The sequence below is a fragment of the Sphaerodactylus townsendi genome, linkage group LG03, assembly GCF_021028975.2.
Source record: "Sphaerodactylus townsendi isolate TG3544 linkage group LG03, MPM_Stown_v2.3, whole genome shotgun sequence".
Classification (NCBI taxonomy): Eukaryota; Metazoa; Chordata; class Lepidosauria; order Squamata; family Sphaerodactylidae; genus Sphaerodactylus; species Sphaerodactylus townsendi.
The window spans coordinates 106,588,459-106,615,388 of NC_059427.1; the positions used below are offsets into that span (position 1 = coordinate 106,588,459).

General features: G+C 40.6%; 1 protein-coding gene across 2 annotated transcripts in view; it reads right to left on the bottom strand.

Moving 5' to 3' along the window:
- Positions 1-2,001: 2,001 nt before the first annotated feature.
- Positions 2,002-26,930, bottom strand: part of GABRG2 (gamma-aminobutyric acid type A receptor subunit gamma2) — a 105,728-nt gene continuing 80,799 nt past the window's right edge. The window contains exons 7-10 of one of the 2 annotated variants that reach the window (XM_048488490.1): positions 10,583-10,735; positions 7,434-7,639; positions 5,526-5,549; positions 2,002-4,131 (exon numbers count right to left, since the gene is read on the bottom strand). In XM_048488490.1, coding sequence (XP_048344447.1) covers positions 3,856-4,131; positions 5,526-5,549; positions 7,434-7,639; positions 10,583-10,735 — 659 coding nt within the window. In that variant the 3' untranslated portion in view covers positions 2,002-3,855. The remainder of the gene's footprint in view (positions 4,132-5,525; positions 5,550-7,433; positions 7,640-10,582; positions 10,736-26,930) is intronic. The other variant, XM_048488491.1, reaches the window with a different exon arrangement.

The following is a 26,930-nucleotide window of genomic DNA, read 5'->3' on the forward strand; positions in this document are numbered from 1 at the left end:
AAGATGCAATTTTATAAGGGAAAATAAAAATGAAGGAGCTCATAGAATTGCTACCCCTGCAAATTCTCCTTTCCCAGATTTGCCTTTGCATTTTGCATGCAGTAGTGGATGGTCTTCTTTCCCATCCAGAATACATAGTAACCTTTTGTTTTCCTCCTCTGGTAAAGTTGCTTTTTCATGTTAAGAACTATTGTATCGTCTGAGCTAGGAACTTTGAGAAGATGAAATGAAAAATTTAAGGGAAATCTTTGAATGTAGGGGGGGATTTGTCTTTGCATTTTTCCCTTGGGCTTGTTGGAACTGTAACCATAGACACTGTGCAGAAGGCATGTTCTTAAATTGAGCAGCTTGTATGATCACACTGATCATTCTTTCCCAATACAGAACAAGCAGCACATTCCAATATGGAATAGGTAAAATCCAGCATGGTAGCAAGCCAGTTGTGATCACTGTTTATTTATTGGCTTAGATTCTATATGATGAACATAGTGAACGGGATGTGCATTGTATGCGTAAGTACCCTTTGAGTGCATGTACTACTTTTTCACACACGGAGGTGATGCTGCTTGTCGGTGGCACTTATCATTTGGGGGACATTTTTGTAACTTCTTGGACTGTGCTGCAAATCTCATGTAGTAACTAGGTAGTAACTAGGTATTTAGAAGTAACTAGGTATTTAAGTATCTGATTTAGAAACTCAGCATTGGGAGTCAGACTGGCAAATGGGCAAGGCTACAATACAGCCCAGACTAGCCCCATCTCATCAGAGCTTAGAAGCTAAGAAGGGTTGGTTCTTGGATGGGAATCCACAATGGAAGACTGAGGCTGCTATGCAGAGATGAAGGCAATAGCAAAACACCTCTGTTCATCTCTTGCCTTGAAACTCCACAAGGTGGAACTTCATGTGGTTTCCATGACTAGAAAGACATATCTTGTTAATATTTTTCCCTTTCAAATTTAGCAGGCAGGAGAAGGGGATAGGGAAAACATGCACAAAATTCTTGCAATACAAGGGCAGGGATAGAGTGGGTTGCTTATTTAGCACCCTGAACCATCAGGCATGATGGAGGGAGTGTTCTCCACAGACCATCATTTGCTTGACGGTGGAATGGGGCATGTGAAGGAGTGCCTTTGGTGATCAGAAACATCTTTCCAAAGCTGGTAGTGGCTTCATGGTGCATCAGGGAAGGGGGATAGGGCTGGACACCTCTTCACACAGTATGTGCAGGCAATGACAAACAAGGCCAGCATTAGGCACTGGCCAAGTTTGGAACCAGGGTGGATTTGCCAAAACAAAAGGCAGCCATGACTAGCTTGTCAAGCACAGTCCACCCTCAATTAAATATGAGATGTTATGGCCAGCTGTTTCAAATAAACTAGTTAAACTCATGTTATAATCTTGTGTTTTTATTGGGTATTGGGGCAAAATGTTTATTATTCCAAAGAGCTGCTCACCATTTGTAAAAAAAATTGCTTTTTGATCAGAGGCATGTTCACTTATCAGAGGCTGAAGGCTTTAAAGGCAGAATAATCACTGTGTTTCTGTACTGGAATTTTCTCAAGGGAGGGAGACACATGCGCTGATCAAAGGTATACTGATGGTGTAGGGGAAAGTGTAAGTTTGGTAACCAGAACTTTAGAGAAAGAACTTTAGAGAATGGGATGATTTGGTGAGAAGAGACATCAGAACCACTCTCTTTTCAAGACTCTTCAATGTCTGCCTGCTGGAGGATGGAAAGTAAATCTACATATTCACTTCCCCCACATGTGTTCGTTTCACTCTACATAACATCTTGGCTGAGTTATTCCTTTGCTCATTTCCATTTACCAACACTACCTGCATCTTGTTTACAACATAAATCTTTGTCAGGTGATGATGACACTTGCAGAAGATCAATCTGATAAACAGTTCTTTAGTTCAAAATGAAGATCTTTAAAGGGATCTGAATTCAGGTGCACAACACACTGCCTGTATTTTTAAAGAAGCCAGGCACATAGACATTTAAGACTGAGTGCAGCAATTTTATTGAAAAAATCTATGAGTGTGTGCATTTCCTCTGTTAAAATACATTACACAAGAAGCAATCAATGATCAGGAATTAGTTATACCTTTCTATACATGTTTATTTCCAAAACTATACAGACATTGGAAAACTGTCCTTACTTCTCTGTATTGGCTATCATTAATTCTGCAATGATAATATGCATATAGGTATTTTCAGCTGCAAACCTATTTGACATGAACTGATGTTTTCAGTTTGGGACAATAAAAAGTCAGTAATATTTACATGTGCTTAGGTTGCATAACTGAGCATTTTACAGGTGTTTTAAAACTAGTAGCTAAATAGGTTTCAGTGGAGCTTGATGTTTGTAACACGCAAACTACACAGGTATGGTTAGCAAAGACATTCTCTGTTCCCTTTTTAAAAACTGTGTTTTTCTATGTTGCCTCTAGCTAAAGAGAGAGTCTATATACTAATCAAAGAGTACAGAACGGGGGGGAAAGCACTGATATTGCATGGATGTATGGTGAACAGCAGATCTGTGTATTGGCACAACTTAAAATACCTAACACCATCCCAGAAAAAAAATGCTTGCTGTATTTGTTAAAAGCAAAAGCTATATTCAGCCTCAGTTTCATTCAGACAGGTAGTGCACATCAGCAAAAGCATTCTAAGCGCAAATGATGATCTATGATCAGAGTGGAGAAAGTCTGATTGCTGCAAACAAATGCTTCCAAAGACTGTAGCCAGTCTTGCAAGGGATCCCATTTGCAGTTTTAATTGTTTCAGAAGTGGGAAATAAAACAGCAGCAACACTCCTGGAACCAATTTATAGCCTAAGGTATTATTTATTGCCCTGTTTTGTTCTACAGATGCTGTTTTGCGCAATTTCTTAAGGCATGTCTTACAGTAGGTGCTGTCATCCATGCATGAGTCAGAGTTCTGCCAGAAAAAAAACTGGATAGTTTTTAATCCACATTTTTTTCTGTTACAACAACAAATCCAGGTGTTACAAAATAAAAGACAATACTGTATATGGTACGTTTGCTTCATTTATCCCCCCCTCTGCAATCTTCGTGCACTAGACCCAAATACGACAAGGTAGTGAAATATTTACAAGCATTTGTACATGTGCTCTTCAAGGGAGGGCACCCAAAAGGTTTATTTTTCGCTTGGTGTGGAGAAAAGCTACTTTTTCTAGGCTAGATACATTGCTCTTAAGGGAGACTGACTCTTCCAAAAAGAAAAGCCCATAGAAGACAAATTTATCACATATTTAAAATTAATACTAACAAATAACATAATATTTTAGCAGCCATCATTCACAGTTGAAATGATAATACCCAAATCTTTGTGGGTCCTCTCCTTGTCATATATCTCTGTTTCACTGGTAATTTTCTACATTATACTGATTTTCTTTCATCTGCTTTAAATATAAAATGGTAGCATTCAAATCACAATAATTTTACAATAGTCTTGTACAAATGATATGATGGTTGATATTTAGTGGGTTATGGCACTGAAGAATCCAGACCGTGTTGATGTGTGTTGTAAAGACCAAAGTTCCATAAAGCTCTGATCCTCAAGGAAGCTTAGATAAGCAAGAGTTGGCCCACTACCCCCACATTTGAGGGAATGCTCTGTGTGCATAATGGTACCTATGCAGAACATTACCTAACACTGAATAGAATGGGAGGGAGGATCTTGTTTTCAGGAACTGCATGTGCATGTTGGGGCTTCCTCATGGGCACTCCAGCCACTGGATCACAGAGTTTGAGTGGATATACAGGAAACCATCTTTCTAATAAATTCCAAAAATAAGGCTCATATCACCTATTTCTGTTCTGTCTGCTTAAAGATAAAGATATGACACCCAGTAGACCAAGTTGAACAAACAAAAGGCTGTTGGAAAGAATATGCGCGCATATGAGTCCATTTTGGCAACGCGGATATGTATTCTTCCATGCCGCCATGCTCCTGTTCGGCAATCCTCAAAGCAGCAGAAAAAACTTGCACAGTCCTTGCCATCAAGACATTCATATCCATATTCTTCATCCCTTTCTTGAAGGTGCGTAGCATTGTTCATTTGAATAGTAGCAGATCTTGGGCGAATATCAATTGTAGGCGCCTAGGACAAATGAGTGGCAAGAAGGAGAAGAAGAAAAAATAAATAGTTTGCTGTCTGTAAAAACTTTCATTTCAGCTAACATTTGGTTTATGGAAATCTGTGGGTCAGTGATTCCCCCATCATTAAATGGAGGAATCCCTAAAGTCTTGAAGTATAATCCTAAATTAATGTAGTAATACACTTATTCAAAGCAACGAATCAACATTTTCACTTACACTTTATATTTAGAGGTAAGTACAACTACCATGTTTTATTTAATAGCACAAGCTGAATAGGATTTAATTCCAGACAGTTCATTCAGGTATGCAAACTAATGGGTACTTTAATTGATTTATCTTTGTTAGTTGTTAAATGAGTGCTTGATAAATTAAGACAATCATATTTTTTCTTCAAATCATTATAAGTGAAAATGGAATTATAAATGTGGTATTGAAAAGGGTTAGCTTATACTTTTTTGGGGGTGACACCTAACATTTTTAAGGATAAAAGGATATAGGATGAATTACTTAAATGTAGGTTTGGTAGAGTTTTACAATGATCTCAAATATTAGCCTTTCATGGCAACATGCAGTTCTGGACTTACAATGATTTGCTATCTAAAGGCTTTGTAATGTCAACACTGTACACAGTAGTTGTACATGTATAATCATTTGAAATGTTTTTACCAAAGAACTATTTTGACCCTTTGGTGAATACACTGCTTTTGATAGCAGCCGGAACACTGAAGGAAGTGGATTCAAGATTCAGTCTGGAAATAGAAAACTGTTTTAAAATTAATTAAAATAATCATTTTAATTAATTGTTGTAGACATTTTTCCCACCCAGAATTGTTTTCTAGAATGAGAAATATGGAAGGGTTCTATACAGCTACCTGTATTTTACCATTTTGGATAACAAGTATCAGAGAGATAGTGATAACATTAAAATGTAAGCGCATACCCTTTCAAAACTCGGATAGTTTGTGTAACAACAAATATTTAGATCATTCCAATGGCACCTAACTGTTTAGTACAGATTTTTGTCAGATTTGCAGTTTGTTATTTTTTTCAAATGAGAACACCTAGAAGATCAGAACTGAGTTCTAAAAGGGTTCATTGTGGGCTCTTGGTGTAGCTAGTGGCACTGAACTGGATCCCATGGATAAATGAATGAAGAGAGCAACACAGATGTTGTAGGGATACTACTAAGCTCTCTTCATGCATGCGATCCAAGCACGTTACTACCATTTGAACTTATGGTAAGTTCAAAACAGTTGTGAATTGGTGTTTGGGCTGCTGAATCAATTTTGCAAGTTAATTTCTAATTCTTAACCATTCTACGTCACAAGACTTGAAGCTCTAATTGTTCAATTCAGCAGTCACATGCAGTGGATTTCCATACCAAAAATATTATACCTTGAATGAAAACATCCGAAGAAGCTTTTGTTTTGTAGACAGAGAAAAAGAATCAAAGATTTTTTTTAATTAAAGAAAGGAAGAAAAGGGAAGGAGACAAAAGTAGCATGAATTAAAGATACTTTTCCAAACGATATCAAGTAAGAAAATCAAATAGGAAAAAGAGCAGAGAATTTAAATGAGAACTTTAAAAGAGATTAGCAAGTAGAGAAAGATCATGAGTAGATATCGCACTAGAATTTCAGAGGTTGGAATGTACATAAAGCTCTTCTACTAATTTATCTTCTTTGGAAGTTCCTAGAGCAAGTAGTACATGTTTATGCAGATAGAAAAATCTGTTATTAACTCATTAATAAATATGAACTGTAATGCAGTTGCATTGTGTCAATGCAAACTTATAAATGAAAACAGAAAAAAGGAGATTGTATTCAGAAAATACAGGAGAAAGGAATTACAGGTAAAAAAGGCACTCAAGAGCATATATTTCATATTAAATAAAGGCTACAATCTTGTGTTTTCTCATGTTCTGCCATTCCTGAATTGTTAATCCTGTTCTTCTAGGCTTCCAAAGGTTTGTAGCCATTGCAAAGGGGTCTCAGTGTGACTGGGTGCTCCAGATTATAGGTAGCCACTGAAGTTGTCTCCCTACTTCTCTCTTTTAGATAGATGTGTGAGGAAAACCCCTGAAGGACTTTTGCTCACTACCTCATGTGAAAGATCCATCTTGTGTAAAACAAGAGTTCTAACAGAGCAGAACCTGGGGAGAATGTGGGAGGAAGGAGTCAGTGATAGCATGATTTAGCTGCTAATTCCAAATGTTGTCCCCTTCCACATTTACATATTACTTAAAGTAGAGCTGGCAGTGTAATGAACACACACCAGTGCTCTTGACTGAACCCATTTAGTCCAACCAACTAGAAATAATATCTTTGTTTGGGAGCAGTATCACATCTGTCACACAGTTTAAGTGCTGATCATGTCAGCTAGTTGTAACAAATGGGTTTGGGGAGACTATAAATCCAGTTTTAAATATTCCCTAGTTAATTGCTACAGGATTAAACACAGTAGTAGTAATTAAACACAGTAGAACATTCTACATGAACAGGATATGGACCACAGGAAAACTGACTATTTTCTTGTTAGTAATAACACATCATTTTGTTTAAAAAATTTAAATTTGTGGGGCTTGTTTAGAGAATGGAGACAGATGCTTTGTTCAGATGGAAAAGCCTATGCAATTCAACTAAATTACTATTGGTAGCATTTCATGTCACTATTGCTATATGATAACATTTATTATGGCTGGCATCCAAAGAGGAACTTGCTCATACTTAAGGCACTTCCACATGCACTTATGGGTCAATTTTCTCTGTTTTATGCTCCACTGAAGTTCTGGCAACTTGAGGAGTGGCTGGACATAGTGCTGAAAAGCCACAGCATGTACACTGGAACATCATGCAAAGTTGAATCCTGCTGTACTAATGTATCCATAATTATACAGATGCAACATAAATTTGCTGTACTGCAATGGTGGTGCATAATCAGAATAGTGAACTCTACATGAATCACGTTATGAAGTTCCCTTAACTAACTCTATGATAAAAAGGCAATAGAACTTTTTAATTCACCAGGAATATAAGGACAGAAAAGATACCCGCACTTCTCCCTCTCAGAGCCCAATGATGGATGAGGGAAAAACACATTTCTCTAAACATTTCCTCACCCTTGGCAGCTGTGAGCACATAGGAAATGATAAGCATTTCTGTTCCCTTACATGTTCACCACGCAAACTTCCCACAGTTTCAATCTACTGCACAGCTAAGAGACACACAAACACACATACAAAGTTTCCTTCAGAACAGCATGATTCAATGAGGGTTTCAACTTGCATAGTAACGAAATACATACAGGGTTTTTCTTCTTTTTGTCTTTATCCTTGCTTGGCTTTCTGTTACTGACAAAATAATGAAGAGTCCCATACTCCACTAGGGCCGAAAAAACAAAAATGAAGCAAACTGATACAAAGAGATCCATTGCAGTCACATAAGAGACCTTGGGAAGAGACTTGCGTGCAATTGTACTGAGAGTGGTCATTGTCAAGACAGTTGTAATGCCTAGGAAGGAGACAGAAATTTAAAGAAAATATTACTTGTTTAATGTGAACATTCTCATTCTACCCTTTGAGGGGTCAACTTCTTATCTGATTTAGATCTAAGCAGGGCCTATGAGTATAAATATAAATATATATGTTTCAACAGCATGTATTTTTTCTTAATAAATTCACATATGTACATTTTATCCATGTCATCATGCAGCCCAATCCTATGCAACAGGGAATATAGTCATTTGGGATCAGTGAGAATTACTTCTATGTAAATGTTCCCCTAATTGAAGTGCCCAAAGATTAATTACCATAATAATATTGCTGGAAGATTTAACTCCTTTTGCAATAGGTGACTGTCCTCTGCAAATTGGAATAGGTGACTGTCCTCTGCAAATGGTCCCCCAAACTGTCCTAATACATTCTACTGCTTAATCAGTTTTTTTTAATGAAAGTATGCTGGGATGTTGGGTCAGGGCAAAAATATTTAGAATGGTTCAAAGACTTTACAGGGAAAAATGAGTAAGTGGGGAAACACCACACTGGAAATGCGCCCATCTTTTCCCTAATCATAGAATTGAAATGGGTCATAGAAGCCAGTCTAACCCCTGCTCAGTACTGCCTAGAGCAGCAGTTCTCAACATGTGTATCATGACCCCTTTGGGGGTCGAACGATCCTTTCACAGGGGTCGTCTAAGACCATCAGAAAACACATATTTCCGATGGTCTTAGGAACCGAGACACAAATAATTTTATGGTTGGGGGTCACCCCAACATGAGGAACTGTATCAAAGGGTTGTGGCATTAGGAAGGTTGAGAACCACTGGCCTAGAATATCCCTGACTAGCATTCATCTAACCATTGATGGCAGACTTCCAGAAAGGGGGAGCTGTCCACCTCCCTAGGCAGCCAATTCCACTGCTGAACTATTCTTACTGTGATCCCCCCCCCACAAACACACACACATTTCATCTTAACATTCTTTTTTATTTACCAATTGGCAAATATGAACATACAATAATTATTCAAGACACACATGTACAGCAATACAAAATCAGTTACCAAGTTGTAATGCATAAGAACTAATGGCATTATTTCAATGGAATGTGCTTGAGAAGTGTGGGAGTCAAAATGAAGAATAATACAGTCAAGCTAACTAAAGCTGGCAGAGGTGCCCTTATATAAACCATGATATATCTATGAAATTCCTGTAAGAATCACACACATGGGTCTCAGTGCTTATGAAGAAGGTAAAGCAATGTATCTTAATAATGCCCTTGGGTATTTCAGAGAGCTACCTCTTTTCCCTTGCTCCTAGCCTCTCCAAAGCATTTACAATTATTGATTAACTGAGCTTCTAAATAGGTCTCTTTCAGTTAAGATCTATGTGTGACCACTGGCCCATGTAAACATCTCACTCAAGTTAGATTCAATGTATAAGGAATGTCACAATATTGTAAATGGTGATGTTGATATACACAAGGTAACATTTACACCCTGTGATGTCTGGAGTAAAAGAGCCAATTATTCCATTCCAGCTAAAAATAAACTTGTAGTATATAATCCTCCATTGTTCCATTGCCATGCCAAGTGTTGCCTCCTCCCCTCCCCCTTCATGCCACAGAATTAATGTACCAGCAGGCAAAGAGACATAGTTTAATGAGTAAGTAAATCTAGGCAAAAAGATGTTAAGGGATATTCCAAAGCTCATTTAAATTCTATTGAAACATCATGATAATGTCAAGGACTACAAGTGGGCTACCACTATTCTGTAACAGGGACTCCTGAAAATTTACATGCAAAAGTAGGTGCTAACCAGTGTTTTAAAAGACTTTCCCAGATTCTGAGGGGTGGTGGTGATTTTCCTTACACACAGATCATGGCCACAGTTTAATGCAAACTTAAGCACACTGCACATGGGAACTTCTGACATTATAACAAAAAGAAGCACAAACGCTCTGGCAAGCACAGAGATTACCTGTAGCTTTGGTTCTGAGTATCATCAATATGCACATGACACCCGGTTCTATAATTCATTATCCAAGCCTCCAGATTCAGCTATCTTGGCTCCAAGCCACTGATGTGAGGCTTTGGCAAAGGCGAACTAAACTGAATCTGAATCCAGATACGATACAGATGTTGCTAGTTTGACAGGCTGATGTTTTACAGAAACTGGATCCACTTGGAGTACTCCATGGATCGAGTATAGCTGGCTTTCTCAGAGCAGACTAAAAAATTGGGGATGCTCATTAACCCAGCCGTTCTATTTCAAAAACATGTTGGTATAGTGGTTAAGAGTGCCTTCTATGAGCTGCATATAGCTTTCTCTCCATGAGACAGCTAATCTCACAGCTGGATAATGAAACAAACTCTGCACTTGGCTGCCCTTGAAGACAATATGAAAACCATGGGTGGTTCAGAATTTGGCTTCCTGATTATTGTCAGGATCTAGCTGATGGGAACATACCTTGTTCATCTTGTAACAGCTACACTAGCTGCAATTTGTTTCTAACTCAAGTTCAGTATCCTGGTTGTAATTTTTAAAGCCATATATCTAAAGGACCATCTCCTTCCATATATCCACCTGCACCCCACATGCACCAATTACAATTTTCAGGCTACTACCTACTGGCTGTTTTTTCCACTTAAGGTAACCCAGTTGGCATCAAATAGAATCTATTCCTTTTTCTCTAAAGCTGCCACTCTGTGAAACAGTCTTACTGAGGTGAGGGGAATGCTGTTGTTAGATATCTTCAGGAAGTGATGCAAGGACATTTTGTTCTTCAAGGCTGTTGATGAGATGTAAGGGGTGTCTTGCAGGTGTTTTGCAAGGAGAGTCTAGCTGTGATAAAATTATATTGGTTTCAAATTGTCATATTTTAACTGTGGAGTATAAACCACCTGGAGCTACAAGGAAGACAGGATAGAAATATATTAATAAAATAAATTAACCTACCCAAAGATGTCCTAGCTGGAACAGCATCCTTATTAATCCAGAATGAGACCCAGGACAGCACTACAATGAGTGTGCAAGGGATATAAGTCTGAATTGTGAAGTAGCCCATTCTTCTACTCAGCTGGAAGTAGACTGCCATGACCACATAATCTCCTGAAAAACATATTTTATAAAAGGTAACATAATAATACAAGGCAACATGATAATCCTGTGTGCTCACCATTTATTATTGTAATTGCAAGAATTAAAGATTGTGGATTTGAGAAACGTTAACCTTTTTGGTCAGAAGAAATTTTGTTTCCTTTCATCCTGTTTCACTAGAGCTTCGCTAGCTAATTTCATCCCCCATAAGTGATATGCATAAATACAAGTGTTTTGGCCCATTAACTGTAATAATCCAAGTTAGTTTGTATACAATTAACCTTTTCTCTACCACAGGCTACAAAGGAACAACAGTGAATTTGATTGACTCTGATTGAATTTTATCACCATCTGCAGCCTCATTTTGTTTTTAGGTTTATTAATGTTATTAGGTTTATTATTATTAATCCCCTTTGGGGATGAGGCGGCCTATAAGTTTAATAAATAAATAAATAAATAGTTTGTTGTGATTTTAATGTTTGATTATCCTGTACACCACGCAGAGTCCTTTGGGGGTAGTTGGTATAATAAATAAATAAATAGATTAGATAGATAGATTAGATAGATAGATAGATAGATAGATAGATAGATAGATAGATAGATAGATAGATAGATAGATAGATAGATAGATAGATAGATAGATAGATAGATAGATAGATAGATAGATAGATAGATAGAAGAGATAGATAGAAGAGATAGATAGAAGAGATAGAGAGATACTATAGCTGCCCAGTTCCTGCTATTTTTCCCTGACAGGCACACTACTCTTCAATGTCAGATTAGCGGTCTAACTAGGCCTAATTTGGTATGGCAGATCTTATTTTCTTACGGTACTGCCAGAAGGCTCAGATGAACTGCAGTTTGTCACATCTTGCTTATAGTTTGATGCCTGGTGCATCAAAGAAGGTGTTTACATCAGTAATTTTAGATGAAAGATAAGTAAAAAAGTCACCCACTGGATATTCTCTTAGGCTGTGTTGGAAACCACTGCCTAATATAGTGACTATAACCTAACAGATGAATCTCACAAGTAAGTCAGCTGGACAAATTATGGAACAATTAGTATTTGCATTATGATATAGGAGATCACTTGCTGGATCTTGCAATGTATTGTGGTTAAAACCATCCATGTCATAATTTCACAAGACTTTTTTTAATGTAAAATTATTTTGTTAGATATCACAGCTGCCAGTTCTTTAGCTGGTTGTTGGCCTTTCATTACAATTTGAGTCTCACCCAAAGGACTAGGTCAGAGGTGTAGCTAGGGAAAATGGAGCCCAGGGCAAAATCTGAGTTTTGTCCCTCCCCCCCCCACCCGTATGGACGGCCTCCTCATGACCAAAGGCTGCCCTCCCCCACTACGACCAAAGAACAATTTTTTTGCACCATGTCATCTCAAAGTCACAATCACATTATAGAACATGCCCCAACTCACAAATCTGAACACATGCCGCCCCAACTCACACATCTGGGTTCCCTAGTTGAAACAACATTGAAAGTGATGTTGTTTGAGGGGGTGGGGGAATCCACCCTGAAACAGCATCAATTTCAATGTTGTTTAAACTAAGCCTAGATTCTTCTTTTAAATCCACCTCAAAGGGAAAATCTGGGCTCTCTAGTTTAAACAAAATTGAAAATGATGCTGTTTCAGGGTAGATCCCCCTCCCAAAAAAACTGCATCACTTTCAATGTTGGTTGTTGTGTGTTTTCCAGGCTGCGTGACTGATCATGGTTCAGATCTTGTTCCTAGATTGATGAGCAGCATTTGTGGGAGTTGGCATCTTCAGAGGTGTATCACAGAGAGAAGTCTGTTATACACTGTGTCCAGACTTCTCTTATTACAGACTTATCTCTGAGATACACCTCTGAAGATGCCAGCCACAGATGCAGGCGAAACATTAGGAACAAGATCTACCAGACCATGGCCACATGGCTGGAAAACCCACAACAACCAGTTGAATCCATCTGTAAAAGCCTTTGACAATCCTTTCAATGTTTTTTTTAATCTAGGGAGCCCAGATTCTCCCTTTAAATCCACTCAGAAGGGACCAGAAGGGACCAGAATTTGAGGGTGCCAGTTAGGGGAGCAATATTTAAGTTAGAAGTATCAAAATTTCAGACTACTTTCAGGATACTATCCTGATGATACCACCCAGGTTGAGTGAAGTTTGGTTCAGGGGGTCCAAAGTTATGGACCCTCAAAGGGAAGCCCCATCTACTATTAGCTCCCATTGGAAACAATGGGGGATGGGGAACCCCCTTTGGAGGTCCATAACTTTGGACCCCCTAAAACCAAACTTCACCAAACCTGGCTAGTATCAGCAAGAGACTATCCTGGTGATACCACCCAGGTTTAGTGAAGTTTGGTTCAGGGGGTCCAAAGTTATGGATCCGCAAGGGGAAGCCACATCTACTATTAGCTCCGACTGGAAACAATGGGGGATGGGGGAACCCCCTTTGGGGGTTCATAACTTTGGACCCCCTAAACTAAGCCTCACCAAACCTGGATGATATCATCAGGAGTGTCACCTGATGATAAACTGAAATTTTGGTCCTGCTAGTCTAAAAAGTGTGCCTCCTGCCAGCCGACAAAGTAAAAACAGTACAATATTTTTAAAAAAACATTTTTGAGTTTTGGCGCCCCCTGCAGGCATGCGCCCAGTGCAACGCGCACCCCCTCCCCCAGTGGCTATGCCTCTGGCCTAAGTCGGATGCTGTAATGTATCGGCATAGTATTTATGTGGATCCCAGGAAGGCTGCCTTCTGAATCTGACAGATGTTGATTTTGTCAAGATGTTTCAAGTGCTGCCCTAGTGATTTTGGAATGACACTCAGGGTGCTGGTTACTACTGGTACAACCTCAGCTGGTTTGTGCCACAGTTGCTGAATTTCGATTTTCAAATCGTGGTATTTAGTGACCTTCTCATGTTCTTTTTCAATGACCCTGCTTTGACCAGGAATTGCTATGTTGAAGACAGTCACTTTCTTCCCCTCAATCACTGTGATATCCAGCGTATTATGTGCCAACATTTGTCTATTTGGAGTTGAAAGTCCCACAAGATTTTGACTTTCTTATTTTCTGTTACTATTCTTGGACAATGTTTCCACCAGCTTTTAGCTGTTCTAATGTTGTAGTTCTTGCATTAGTTTCAGTGGATCATCTTGGCCACTGAGTTGTGCCTCTGTCTGGATGATCTTTTTTCAGCAGCAGAGTACATGATCTACAGTTTCATTGGCTTCCTTGTTATTATTATTGTAGATTTCACAGCTGCCAGATCTTTAGCTGGTTGTTGGCCTTCATTACAATTCAAGCCTCACCCAGACGCCTAGGAAGTTGTAATGTATCAGCATAGTATTCGTGCAGATCCCAGCAGGGCTGCCTTCTGAATTTGACAGATGTTAATTTTGTCAATTCGAAGATGTTTTAAGTGCTGCCCTAGTGTTTTCAGAATGGCGCCCAGCGTGCGATTACCACTGGGAAGACCTCAGCTAGTTTGTGACATAGACGCTGAAGCTCAATTTTCAAATTGTGGTATCTAGTGACCTTCTCGTGTTCTTTTTCAATGACCCTGCTGTCACCGGGGACTGCTATGTCGATGATGCTCACTTTCTCGTCCTTGATCACGGTGATGTCTGGTGTATTGTGTTTCAACACTTTGTCCATTTGGATTCGAAAGTCCCACAGGATCTTGACCTTCTCATTTTCCATTACTTTCTCTGGACAATGTTCCCACCAGTTCTTAGCTGTTCTTATGTTGTAATTCTTGCATGAATTTCAATGGCTATTATTATTATTATTATTATTATTATTATTATTATTATTATTATTATTATTATTATTATTATTATTATTATTATTATTATTATTATTATTATTATTATTATTATTATTACTGCTACTGCTACTGCTACTGCTACTTCTATTCTGCTTTTCCTAACCAAAGTCAGGCTCAAGACGACTAACAACCAATAAAGTACAATTTAAATAAATACATTAAACAGCATAAAACAAATTTAAAATAATTTTCAATAGTACATTAAAAATTCTAAGCAGTTGCCCTTGCTAATAATGGGACAACAACAAATGAACAAGAGGAGGAAGAAACAGGAACAAGAAAGGGAGGGTGCACAGGGAAAGGGAACGAGAGAAAGGTCAGCACAGGGCAGGGAGGCCAGCTAGAGTGGAATCATAGCTGTCCTCAACCATAGGCCTAGCAGAACATCTCAGCCTTGCAGGTTTTGTGAAACTGAATTAGGACCCACAGGGCCTTGGTCTAATTTGATAGAGTTTCACCAGGCCTGAGCAAGAGCCAAAAAGACTTTGGCCTTGATTAAGGACAGATAGTTTGAAGGGCTCCTGAAATTATTATATTGATAGAGAAACAGCCCTGGAGAAGGGATTCTAGCACTTCCATAAACCACCAGATCCTGAATAGAGATGAGATGGCAGCAAGAGGGGCAGAGCAGGATGGCAGCAGATACTGTCAAGCTCCAAAATTGCTGCCCCAGGCCACTGCCTTGCCTACTTATAGATCCAATGCCACAAGGGAGGGAATATCATCTACTTTGGAAATTTAATCCTGGCCCATAGGGGACAAGCCCCAATTTCTTACCTACTTTAGTATCACAAGGAACAGGCCAAAGGGAAGGAAATTTGTAGATACTTCAAACCAGCCAGTACTTCTCCTTGGTATACTGGGGGATTACTCCACAGAACTTCACATGTTCTAAAGAATTTGTCAACTGAGTTAGACATGTAAAACCTTCTTACAAAACTGCCCCAGGATCGAAATAATCCTGCACCTTCAGACACTGCTTTTCAAAAAGCGTGTTTTGAACAAAGCGTTTTTGTGCCTTGGGGGTGATCACAGTGCTGCTGTGCTGCAGCAGCTGTGTGAACAGCACCCCAGGGACAGTGTTTTTACCATCCCTTGGGTGCTGTTTTGGGGCCGTGCAGAAGCAGCCTTAGATTCCACATAGGGATGATTCTTCTTTGTGCTCTACATCTGCAGAAGCAACATCGTCACCAAGTTTGGGTGTGGGATTCTCCATGTTCTCTCTCGACAAGAATGCTACAGTTGTTACATGACAGGCATTTGCCACAAGTGAATTGAATGAAATTTATGTGTGGCAAATTCTCAGATGAGTATATGGGGGGGGGATTTTACTGCTGTTGTATTGAACATATAAAAGGAGAGGAAACTGAAAAGATCTTGAAAATCACACTGGTTTAACAGAAAATCGCAATGTCCCAGTACAAAGCTTAAAAAACACTGCCTCCTAGACCTGATGGAAAGAGCTCCTTTTTGTTTAATTTGCTTTTCTGCAACTGGATTTGGAACTAGCAGCGCTTGCAAATATCTCGTTCTTGTCAACATATTCACTGGGATCACATGCTGATCCAACCAGCTTGGATTTTATGTCCTTTTTACAAACATCTTTGTAGTTTCCTGTGCTCAAAGCCCTTTTTTGAGAACAAAGAAAGACTTGTTCGAAGTTTATCACCAAAGCAGCATAATTTCACATCTATCACATCCAGACCTGTGAGCATCTTTAGTTCAACAGCTGCCAAAATGTATAATACAATACAGAGAGAAAGAAAAAGACCAAATAGAACAAACAGCTCTGGAAACTAAAATCTGACATTAGTAGGAGTTTCTTTAGTATTTTAATGGTGTGGTGGATGGGAAATTGTACTATTCTAAAGGCATGAATCCTGTTCTAAAATGGTTGCCCAAGTGGGTCTTCCCACTAAAGCACCCAGTATTCTAACTACTGCCCTAGCAAGCAGAAATCAGCAAGTAATAACTGAAGTCTCCTGACTCATGCAACTATTAGATCACATAAGCAGTGGTGGGATTCAAAAATTTTAACAACAGGTTCCGATGGTGGTGGGATTCAAACAGTCGCGTAGTGCCAACGGAGCAGGGTGGGGCACAACATGGCAGGGGCATGGTCTGGGCATTCTGGGTGAAGGGATTTCCAGAGCAGGGTGGGCGGTACTGCAGCAGGGGCACTGGGCAAAATCTCCCCACTCCGCCCCAATGCCACCTGGGCAGACAGTTTTGCAAAACGGAGCCAAGCACTGAGCAAAATCTCCCCTCCCCATCCCTATGCCACCAGGGTAGAAAGATTTGCCAACAGAAACCAGGCATTGGCCAAACTCTGCCCTCCCCAACGCCTTGGCACCAGGGGAGAAAGATTTGCCAGCAGAAACCAGGCACTGGCCAAACTCTGCCCTCCCATCCCCAGGGCACCAGGGGAGAAAGAGTTGCCAGCAGAAACCAGGCACTGGCCAAACTCTGCCCTCCCGTCCCCAGGGCACCAGGGGAGAAAGAGTTGCCAGCAGAAACCAGGCACTGGCCAAACTCTGCCCTCCCGTCCCCAGGGCACCAGGGGAGAAAGAGTTGCCAGCAGAAACCAGGCACTGGCCAAACTCTGCTCTCCCATCCCCAGGGAACCAGGGGAGAACGTTTAACAAAACGCAGTTCCTTACTTTAATAGCCAGGAGGAACAAGCTCAATTATCTCCTCCTGTTCCTGCCGGTGACCCACTCCTTTCCTACTGAGGCTTTGTATGCCCCTCCTCCAAGGGATTTCATTGGATACTTTTTAAAACAGAGCCTCACACCACTAACTCCCATGGAGGGGAGGGAAATTAATCATTAACAGACTTGCTGGGTCAGTTGAAGTTGAAGTTAATCATTAACCAGCAGTTTGCAGAACTGAGGAAGATTTATCAAAGGAGTTCAAGTTAATCTTTAACAACCGGTTTGCCGAACTGAAGAAAATTTAACAAGCGGTTCCATCTAACCGGTGCGAACCGGCTGCATCCCACCTCTGCACATAAGTCCTATAATCCTAGGAACAAACTTTTCCAGGACTAGAAAGAACTACTGGAGGTGAGAGGAATGAAAGAAACATATGCTGTATGTTTGTGGCAATTGCAGTAATTTATTGGCCACATTTCCATTAGTATCGTCTGTAAAAGATAATGGGTTTACCCACAAATTTGGACAAAGAAGGATATAGGAAATGGGAGAAAGACAGACAGAAAATCTAAAAATAGCAGTCATTACTTGCTTGAAAATTATTAGCTTTGTAGCTTGGCACCTGAGAAATAATAAACCAAGGAGAGATGTTAAACACTGGACCTTAAGATATAGTATTCTAAAGTGTATCATTTATTGATTTAGAATATAAATGTGTATTATTTTAGTGGGAAATGGCAGAACTTCTGCAACATGAGTTGTCCACAGGTTTGCAGAAAAAAAATTTGGGGAGAAATTAGAGAGGGTCAACAGGATAAAACGATGTATTGTCGAAGGCTTTCATGACTGGAATCACTGGAATGTTGTGGGGTTTCTGGGCTGTATGACCCAGGGACGGAGTGAGGGAAAACTGCACCCGGGACGTGCGTGCGCCCTGCAGCCCTGCCACGCCCATCCACCCCACCCTACCCCTGCTCCACCCCTGCCATTCTTCTGCACGGGCACATGCCCAGGGCATCGCACCCCCCCGGCCCCGTTTGTGCTATGCCATGTTCCAGTAGCATTTTCTCCTAAATGAAACTAATTAGCCACTCCAAGTTAGAAGACAGAAACAGGTCTCTTTATATTGTCTTACAATCAGTGGCCATTATCACAATTCAGACATTAAGTGCCTTCTGATAACCTAGAACCTCCAATTCAAATATTCCCATTGTATCCAAAGTTCCTGCCAATATATAAAACAGTGTCATTTTTCCATTGTTGTCATTCCGAATCATAGTTCAATCCAAAACTTCCCTTCCTGCTGCCTTTTCTTTGTGCCATTTAGTCACTTCTATCATTTTCTCCTAAGTTGCCCACTTCCAAAATATGCCTTTATCCTTGGTTGCAATCTTTTGTTTCCTGAAAAGAGCTAATTCTATCCTAAGGCTAGGAACAAGCATAACTGGCTTGGCTTTAGGAAGTAACTCGAATCTGATCCAAACTACGGTGGGTTCCGCATGGGTCAAAAACAGTGGTGTGGAAATGGTTTGAAAATGGTGTACACCATTTTCATACCACTGTTTTTGGCCCATGCGGAATCTGCCTACAACATGGACATATTCACATATGCTACATCCAGTCCACAGGCTCTCAACCAGAGGCGTAGTTGGGCCAGAGTGCGCCTGGTGCACACTCTGGTTTTTTCATGCCCCCCCTGCGGCGCCCCCCCTTAGTTTAACAAACTGAGCAGGCTGGAGAAGAGACCTGTCTGTTCCCTTCCAGGCTGCAAACAACCTGGTGGGAACTACACAGCCAAAATCTTATGGGGGGAAAAAACCAGAAACAGAACACACTAAATACAGACAGACAGACAGACAGACAGACAGACAGACAGACAGACAGACAGACAGACAGACAGACAGACAGAGAATGGAGCACAGCCTCCAAGCAGCACCTTGCTCAACCAAAACAGTCAAGATACTAGTGGACTGTTAATTAGTCTGAGATGATATGGGTAAGACAGAGACTTTGGTCCAAATTCAGAGAAAGTTCATCACACTCAACATTCAGTAAATTAATCTGCAGTGAATGACCCTTTGGACACAGTATGATCAACCAACACAGTTTAACCTTTGTTTAACATGACGGCTTTTTGTTGAACTTAATCATGCCCTATGGACATAGAGCAGCTATGAGGGGAAAACAACAAAGGACTGCACTCAAGTTCCTTTGACTGAGGTCACGCTGCCAACATATACCACACAATAGATTTGTGGAGAAAGTATTCCTCTTCCATTCCTTTTCCATTTTTTTGTGAGGAAAGTATTCCTCTTCCATTTTTCCTCTTCCACTGAGGATGATAACAACCGTATACAAAGACCTGTAGTAGCCTTCTGTTTATCAGGGCACCCTGTGTGCTGAGGACAAGGTGATTTTGTTAGACTTAGTGTAAATCACCACAGTTATGGTTCATAGCATTTATGTTGGTGACAGAAATGTATTTTATGCTTATTTGCACAGGGATATATTACAGAGAGTGACTTTCAACCTATGTGTCTATGCAACAATACACCATGTGTTCATAACCGGTGACAGCAAGTACCAGTAACTCATATATACTCCTTTGGAAGAGTTACTACACCAATGGAATAAGATAAAGTTTATGCATTCTTTCACTAATATATATACATGATGAAACAGATCTTCTTGTATCATGTAAACACCCTCTCTATTTTGTTCAGCAAGGAGATAGGGACACTGCTACACCTAAAACTAATTAGACAGGAGTATTCTTTCTGGACTGGAAGAAGTTAACTCCATTTCTTTGGTTAAGAAGACTGAAGAGGATTCACTACATATGTGACAGCTCTTTCATCTCTCTCTTCCACCTCTTCTGAACTGAGGTGAATCACTTGGGATGATTCTAAATGTTGTGAGGTGCTTCTTCTCAAGTATAGCAGTAGTGGACATTTTATGGCTGATTTTGTCCATAGCTATGTAAATTCCCCCTCCCAGATGCCCCTGTGCTGCATGCTATATCATCTTCAGCACACTTGATATAACATCTATTTAGCACTGTCTGTCCCCTCCCAGCCTTGGGACCGAGCACAAACATTATTGCACTATTGTTGCATTGTATGTATAATGCTGCTATGTTTTTATGCTTTTATAGAGTCTTTAGTATATTTTAAATTATTTATTGTGTATCGCTAATGATTTATGGGTTGATGATGTACACCGCCCAGAGCCATTCGGGAGTGGGCGATTCCTAAATAATAAATGAATGAATGAATGAATGAATGAATGAATGAATGAATGAATGAATGAATGAATGAATGAATGGTGCTTTGTTTATGTGGGTCTTTTAACACCCCAATCTGAAGGAGGGGGGCAAATCCACCCATGGAGATGGTGCAGGGCCATGCCAGCGGATTTGCACTCCTTAGGGCACTTACTTTGGCAGAGGAGCAAATCCATTGACAGGCAACCACAGCAGCACTCCATGGTGACAGAATGTGGCACAAAGGGTAGTGGGGGTTCCAGAAGTGTGGCCAGGGCTGGGGTTAACATTAGTTGGCTTTCACCTGGCCTTTGCCTGACAGAACGCCAGTGCCAGGGCCTTGGGATTGAAAAGCCCTCCATAGAGGGGGTCCATGGAGGACTTTTCAGCGGTGAGGATGCTTTTTATTTTTTTGCCACCCTGCACTGCTGAGAAGCCCTCTTGGAGGAGACAGAGCAGCACCAAAGCAGCATTGCGTTCCGCTGCCAGAGGCTTCAGATTGGGTTGTAATTTAGACTAAAGCCAATACAAGATAAAATGTACCTTGGTAATTGCTTTCTATGCAAAGGTGTGATAATTTACTGTAAATTGTAATTTACTGTAAACTTTACTGTGACTCAGTGGATCATAGAGCTGCAGTAAACCAAGATTACTAGCTACTTACTGAAACAGCCTCCTGACCCTCTCAGTATAATCGTGAGTCAAATCTTATGCTTCCACAAACCCATACACGTTGTCTTGGACTTCATTTTACTGTGTACTACTCTGCATGACACATTTTTTTCTAAAATTGTGGTAGTCATTTTTTATGATATATCAAGCTGGCAATGTGGAATTATCATATCATGATCATAGTGAACATCTAGAATATTCCATATACCGTAACTAAAGAAAAGAGGACTCGCAGCTTTCTCAGTGGGTCCCGAAGCTGATCTCAGCATTCAGGAAGGAGCAACTGCAAGGAACTGGCCACTATTCAAGGAAGCTGACACTTTTTGAGAGAGGGTACTTTGAAGGATGATCATGGGAAAATAGGATGGGTGGATATTTTGCTAATTATTACACAGCAGTGCTAGACTACCTCTAGAATATATTGAGGGAGAAGAGGGGAGATGCATTTTATTGGGCATAAATTAGTTTTTTTTATAATCTCCACTGTTAAATAAAAACAACAAATTACAGTTAACCAGTATTTGTATGCATAGATCTGAAGCTAATCAAATTAAAGAGGCTTCACTAAAGACACCAGTCAATTGTAAAACACAAAGTGTTTTGCTATACTTTTCAAGAGTTTCACTTGATAGTTTCAGTAATGAATTATGCCAGAACACCAGATGGATGGAGACAGTAATGAAGACAAGTCTATGATGCACGAACAATATAGGCTCAAAGTTCTTTTCCATGTGGGTTATCAACTGTTCTTTAAGGACTGATGAAATAGTTAACAGCTGGAGTAAACATGGGTCATTGTTACCATCTGATAACTACTAGGCACAATTCTGCTGGCACAGTTGATAATGACCACATGGTATGTAGAAACCCAAATATATACCAGCTGTCCTAACAAATAGCCCTTAGTTTTTAACTTTTCTTATTTAAGCAGCAAGCAGGGAGGAAAAGGATGGGACAAAGAAGAGTGATACAGGCATAGTATTAAATTCAAGTTCAGTTGAATTAAGTCTATGAATATTTTCATGATTTTCTATCTTTTCCAGAAGCTATAGACCTTTATTTGCAAGAGGATTTTCCATTTGGTGTCCTTGCCAGGATAAAAACTGTTCAATTTTGGCAAAGTTCCCTAGGTTTCTTAGAGACTTCGTGAGCCCTGGAAGAAACATTTATTAATTGATCATAATGGTACAAACAAAACAGTAAAAACTGGAGATGATGGCCTTGGTCCAGAGCTGTGCCAGTGTAAACCTAAATAGAGTTAGTATAATTCCAGTTGCACAAGATGTTGTGCAATATTTAGGGCTTTCCTCTCCACACATTATATTACCCAGAAATTAGATGCTCAAAATCTTACTGAAACAGAACCAAGTGTGATACAATAAGGGTGCAGCAGCTATCGTGGGTTTTTTCCTTGTATTTCTGCCTGTGCAAAAGCTCTAGTACAAGCAGAAATGTTATGTTGGATCCAGACTGCTGTTTATAAACCATGTGAATCTGAGAAAGGTTCTGCTCAGCCCCAGTTTAAATGAATAATTGTGCTGCTCAGTACTGTAGGGGGAACTGGCACCCGGGGAAAATGGTTCCTGTGTCCCACCCCCTCACGCCTCATGGCATGTCCCCCATGCTCTCCCCACTTACCTTAGAAAAGACAGGGCCTGGCTGGTGGGGCTGCGTGTTGGTCTGCGGGTGGGAACTACACTTCCCAGGAGATCTTGCGAGCCCCAACTCCTGCAGAGGTCATCCTGGGATGGGTGGGAAGGTTTGCAAGGTCTCCTGGGATGTGCAGTTCCCACCCACAGACCAATGTGCAGTCCCACCAGCCAGGCCCTACTTTTTCAGCCTCTTTTCAGCTGGCTGCTCTTTGCAGCTAGCTGAACCAAGGTAAGTGAGGAAGGTCAGCATGGAGGGGGGCGAGGCAGGAGCATGGGGGCAGGGGTCATGGGGAAATGAGGAGGGGTATGGGGAATGATTTTCCACCCCCCCTCCTAATGGCACGTGCCTGGGACGCAGTGCCCCCCACCCACCCCGTTGTAGGTCTGCCTATGCTGCTGCCTGTGTAACAAGCAATAAGAAAGATCTACTCTCCCTCTGCCCCATTACAAACTTAAATTAGTTCCAAAATAACACCTAATTCTGAACTTGGCCAAAGAATTTGGATCAAAAAATCCACAGAATGGAGATGGAAACAGAGGGGATTTCTCTATAAGCCTGTAGAAAGTCCAAGATTTGCAGGGAAAAAAATGAATTCTTAAAAAAATCAAAGGACTAAAATTGAAAATATTGTAAAACAATGCCTGTAGCTTTAAGGAAAAAAACACACCTACTGAGCTGTCAGCCATTTTGTGGTTTACTAGGCAATCACAATATTGCTGAGATTTCCAACTTATGATTTCTGTAACACAGCATTGGGGTGGGGTAGCAATAGCCCAAAACAGTCCTGAAAAAGCTCCTGCTCTACTTCTCTGACTTGTTTTCTAATAGAGGAGAATTAACTTAGGCTAGGCCCAGCCCTGACTCACATTCCACAAATTTGCTCAGGTCCAGCAGTCAGCATGTAACCTGGGCTTGATGCTTAGTTGGTGCACAATTTTTGCAACTTGGTCAGATATTTCCTGGAGAGAAACTTCCAGAAGGAGGGAGGAGAGTAGATAAGCTGAAAGATTGGGGGAGCAGCTAAAATAGGTTAACTAATAAGTTGAAAGGAGAAATGAAACTACATAAAAAGGAGAGGTTATATAAACTGCCAGGGGACAGGAAAAAGAAATGGGGGGTCAAGGGAAAATGAGATGTCTCCTGAAAATCTATGCAGATCCCTTGAACCTCTGGTTAATTTTACTAGGAAACTTAATTTAAGTATTTTCCATAATCGGACAAGAATAAATTTTGACCCATCTATAGGTCTGTCAGCACAGCCCTGGCCACTGGCAGGAGATTATGGGGCAGGAACATGCAAATAAGTGATGTTCTAACACTGTAACAGAACTTCTGGTGCAAACAAGAAGTGATGCTATCACATTGGTGGGACATTTTGGAACTCCACCAAAACATTATGGGTTTACCCCATTCTGTGCAATAGTGATAAAAAGTAAGCTAGTACAAGCAAAGTATTCATTGACAGCATTTCATAACAGGTATATACAAGCAGTTTTGCTGCCTTTCCGTGGGGGAATTTTGTTCCTCTGCTTCTATTTCACACACATGCACACACGCACGCACGCACACACACACACGCACAAACGCACACACGCAAGCACACACACACACCTCGCCAAGTCTGAAGAGTCCTGCTGTTCTGTCAGTAGTTACAAGCAAAGTTTTGCCCCTGCCTAGCAGGTGTAGTCCCAGATAATGCAATTGCTCACGCAGACAAGACTAATGAATAAAAAATTTTCCCTGAGAAAGTGCATTGATTTGAGAAAAATGGAACAATTGTGAACAGAAATGCCAACTGTGATAATCCTGTTCAGTGGGAACATCTGCATGTCAAGCATATATCCATTGTTATTATTTTCCTTGACTGTCCCTGTTGCTGCAACCAGACAGCAAGGTGCTAGTCAACTCAAAATGTTTCTTAGTCATTACAAAATATTAAAAGATTGTTACTGTTAGATACTATTGTAGCCAAACCAAGATACACAAGAACACTGTAGATCGTTGGCATCCTGAAAAGTTTCTTCATTCACTTCAGAGAAACAGCAAGGTCCTGACAGCTTTCTTGCCCAAAAACAATTCCTCCAAAAATGATCCTCCCCCCCCCCTGCATTTTTCACATAAAACTACTAATTGTTGGATTTCTGCAAGTGTTGAGAACCTTGAAACAGACTAGGGCAAACCCTTTGTGACTGAATCTAGTTTTGAACTCACTAGAAGTATACATAATCAATTCAGATTTACTGAAGACCTCAAAAGAAAAAGCTGGCTGATACTCTTGCTTACACAGGTTAGGAAAACACATTGCTGGCAACCCACCACACAAGCCACAAGCCCTATGTTTAGGGCAGCAGAATTCAGAATTAATGCCACCAATGAGTAAGGAAACTCACAACATCACTGGTGTCCAGTCACAAACTGCCCAAGGAAGTTAATGCTTAGAATTTTTCTTTGTCATCTCTCTTCCAATTCTCTCTAGATTGCCTAAGGTCAGATTAAAAAAAAAACTAGCTGAATGCTCCTTCCACTCCTAGACAGCAGAGAATCACAACACCTTTGATGTTTAAATTTCCAGTTACGTTCAAAGTCAAGGAACATGATTATATAATAAAACCGGAGATTTCCCTTCTAGTTGAAGGAGCTGCTCCACAGAGAGGCTATAGATCTTAACATATTCATCATGCTTGAACTCAGAAGAAATACTTATACAAGGAAGTGCCATTAGAAAGCACAGCAGCATCAAGCTAGTCAGATGGTTTCATAAGCTGAAAGCCAGAGGGATTCTGGGATGCAGACCAGATGAAAAGCTGTTTTATCGCTCAAATTCCTGTAATCTTTTTTCACAATCACAATCCCATGTATTTTTTACTTCCACTTGTTTAAATATTTCAGAGGACTGCATCACCATTTCTTCTGGAACATTTTATTTTGAATCCCTCTGGGAAAACAATCTAAGCAAGTAAGCAATAAAAGGAGGAAAAACTTCCACTCAATACAAGATTCTTGTGAGCAAGACAAAAACAGGGCAGATCAAAACCATCTTTCTTGGAAGCTCAGTATGTTCAGTCAGGCAAGTGTCAAGCATTTCAAGGCAGTTTAGCCTGAAAAAGAGCTGAACTGCAGATCAGCTATGTGAACTGAACATTCAGAAAAAAGGAGAGGGGAATTTGTGGATTTTTGGGAAAGGAGGAGGACTTTCTACACTGTGCAATTCTAGTATTTTAAGTCCTAAAGTCAATGGCCTTACTGTTACATGATTTTGTTAAGGATTGCCTTATGATTGCACTGATAATCACCTTAAGGACCCATTATAAGGAGGAGATTCCTTTAGTTTTTAGTGCTTCAGAAGAACCACAGCTTTATTAATTACCTAGTGCCTCAGAAGAACTCAGAAGAACCACAGCTATATTAATTACCATTGCTTACATCAAGAAGCATTAACAGGCAAAGGGAGCAGTCAGCAAAGAGAACCCAGCCCCGTGGAAATCCCTGTGGATCAGGGGCATAACGAGGCAGCCCTGGGCAAACTGTAGCCCTGGGCAAAACCTGAGTTGGATGCCCCCCCCCATGAGTAGCCACTCCACCACGACCAATTTTTTTTGCACCAGTACATTGGTGCCTGCAGGGGGTGCATTTTTAGACATATCAGCACCTAAATTTCAGTATATCATCAGGAGACTGTCCCCCCAAGTTTGGGGAGGTTTGGTTCAAGGAGTCCAAAGTTATGGACTCCCAAAGGGGGTGCCCCTATCCCCCATTGTTTCCAATGGGAGCTAATAGGAGATGGGGGCTACAGTTTTGAGGGTCCATAACTTTGGCCCCCCTGAACCAAACTGCACCAAACCTGGGGGGTATCATCAGGGCAGTCTCCTGATGAGACCCTGAAAGTTTTGAGACTGTGCCTTCAGAAATGTGCCCCCCCCAGCCTGCAAACCCCATGGACAGCAATACAGAAAACTCAATGCAGAACAAAGATTCTTGGGCAAATTTCTGGGATGTTCCTGCAGGGGGCGCATTTTTGGTTGTATCAGCACCAAAATTTTAGGGTGTCATCTGGAAACTGTCCTTATGGTACCCCCACTGTTTGGTGCAGTTTGGTTTAGGGAGTCCAAAGTTATGGACCCTCAAAGGGG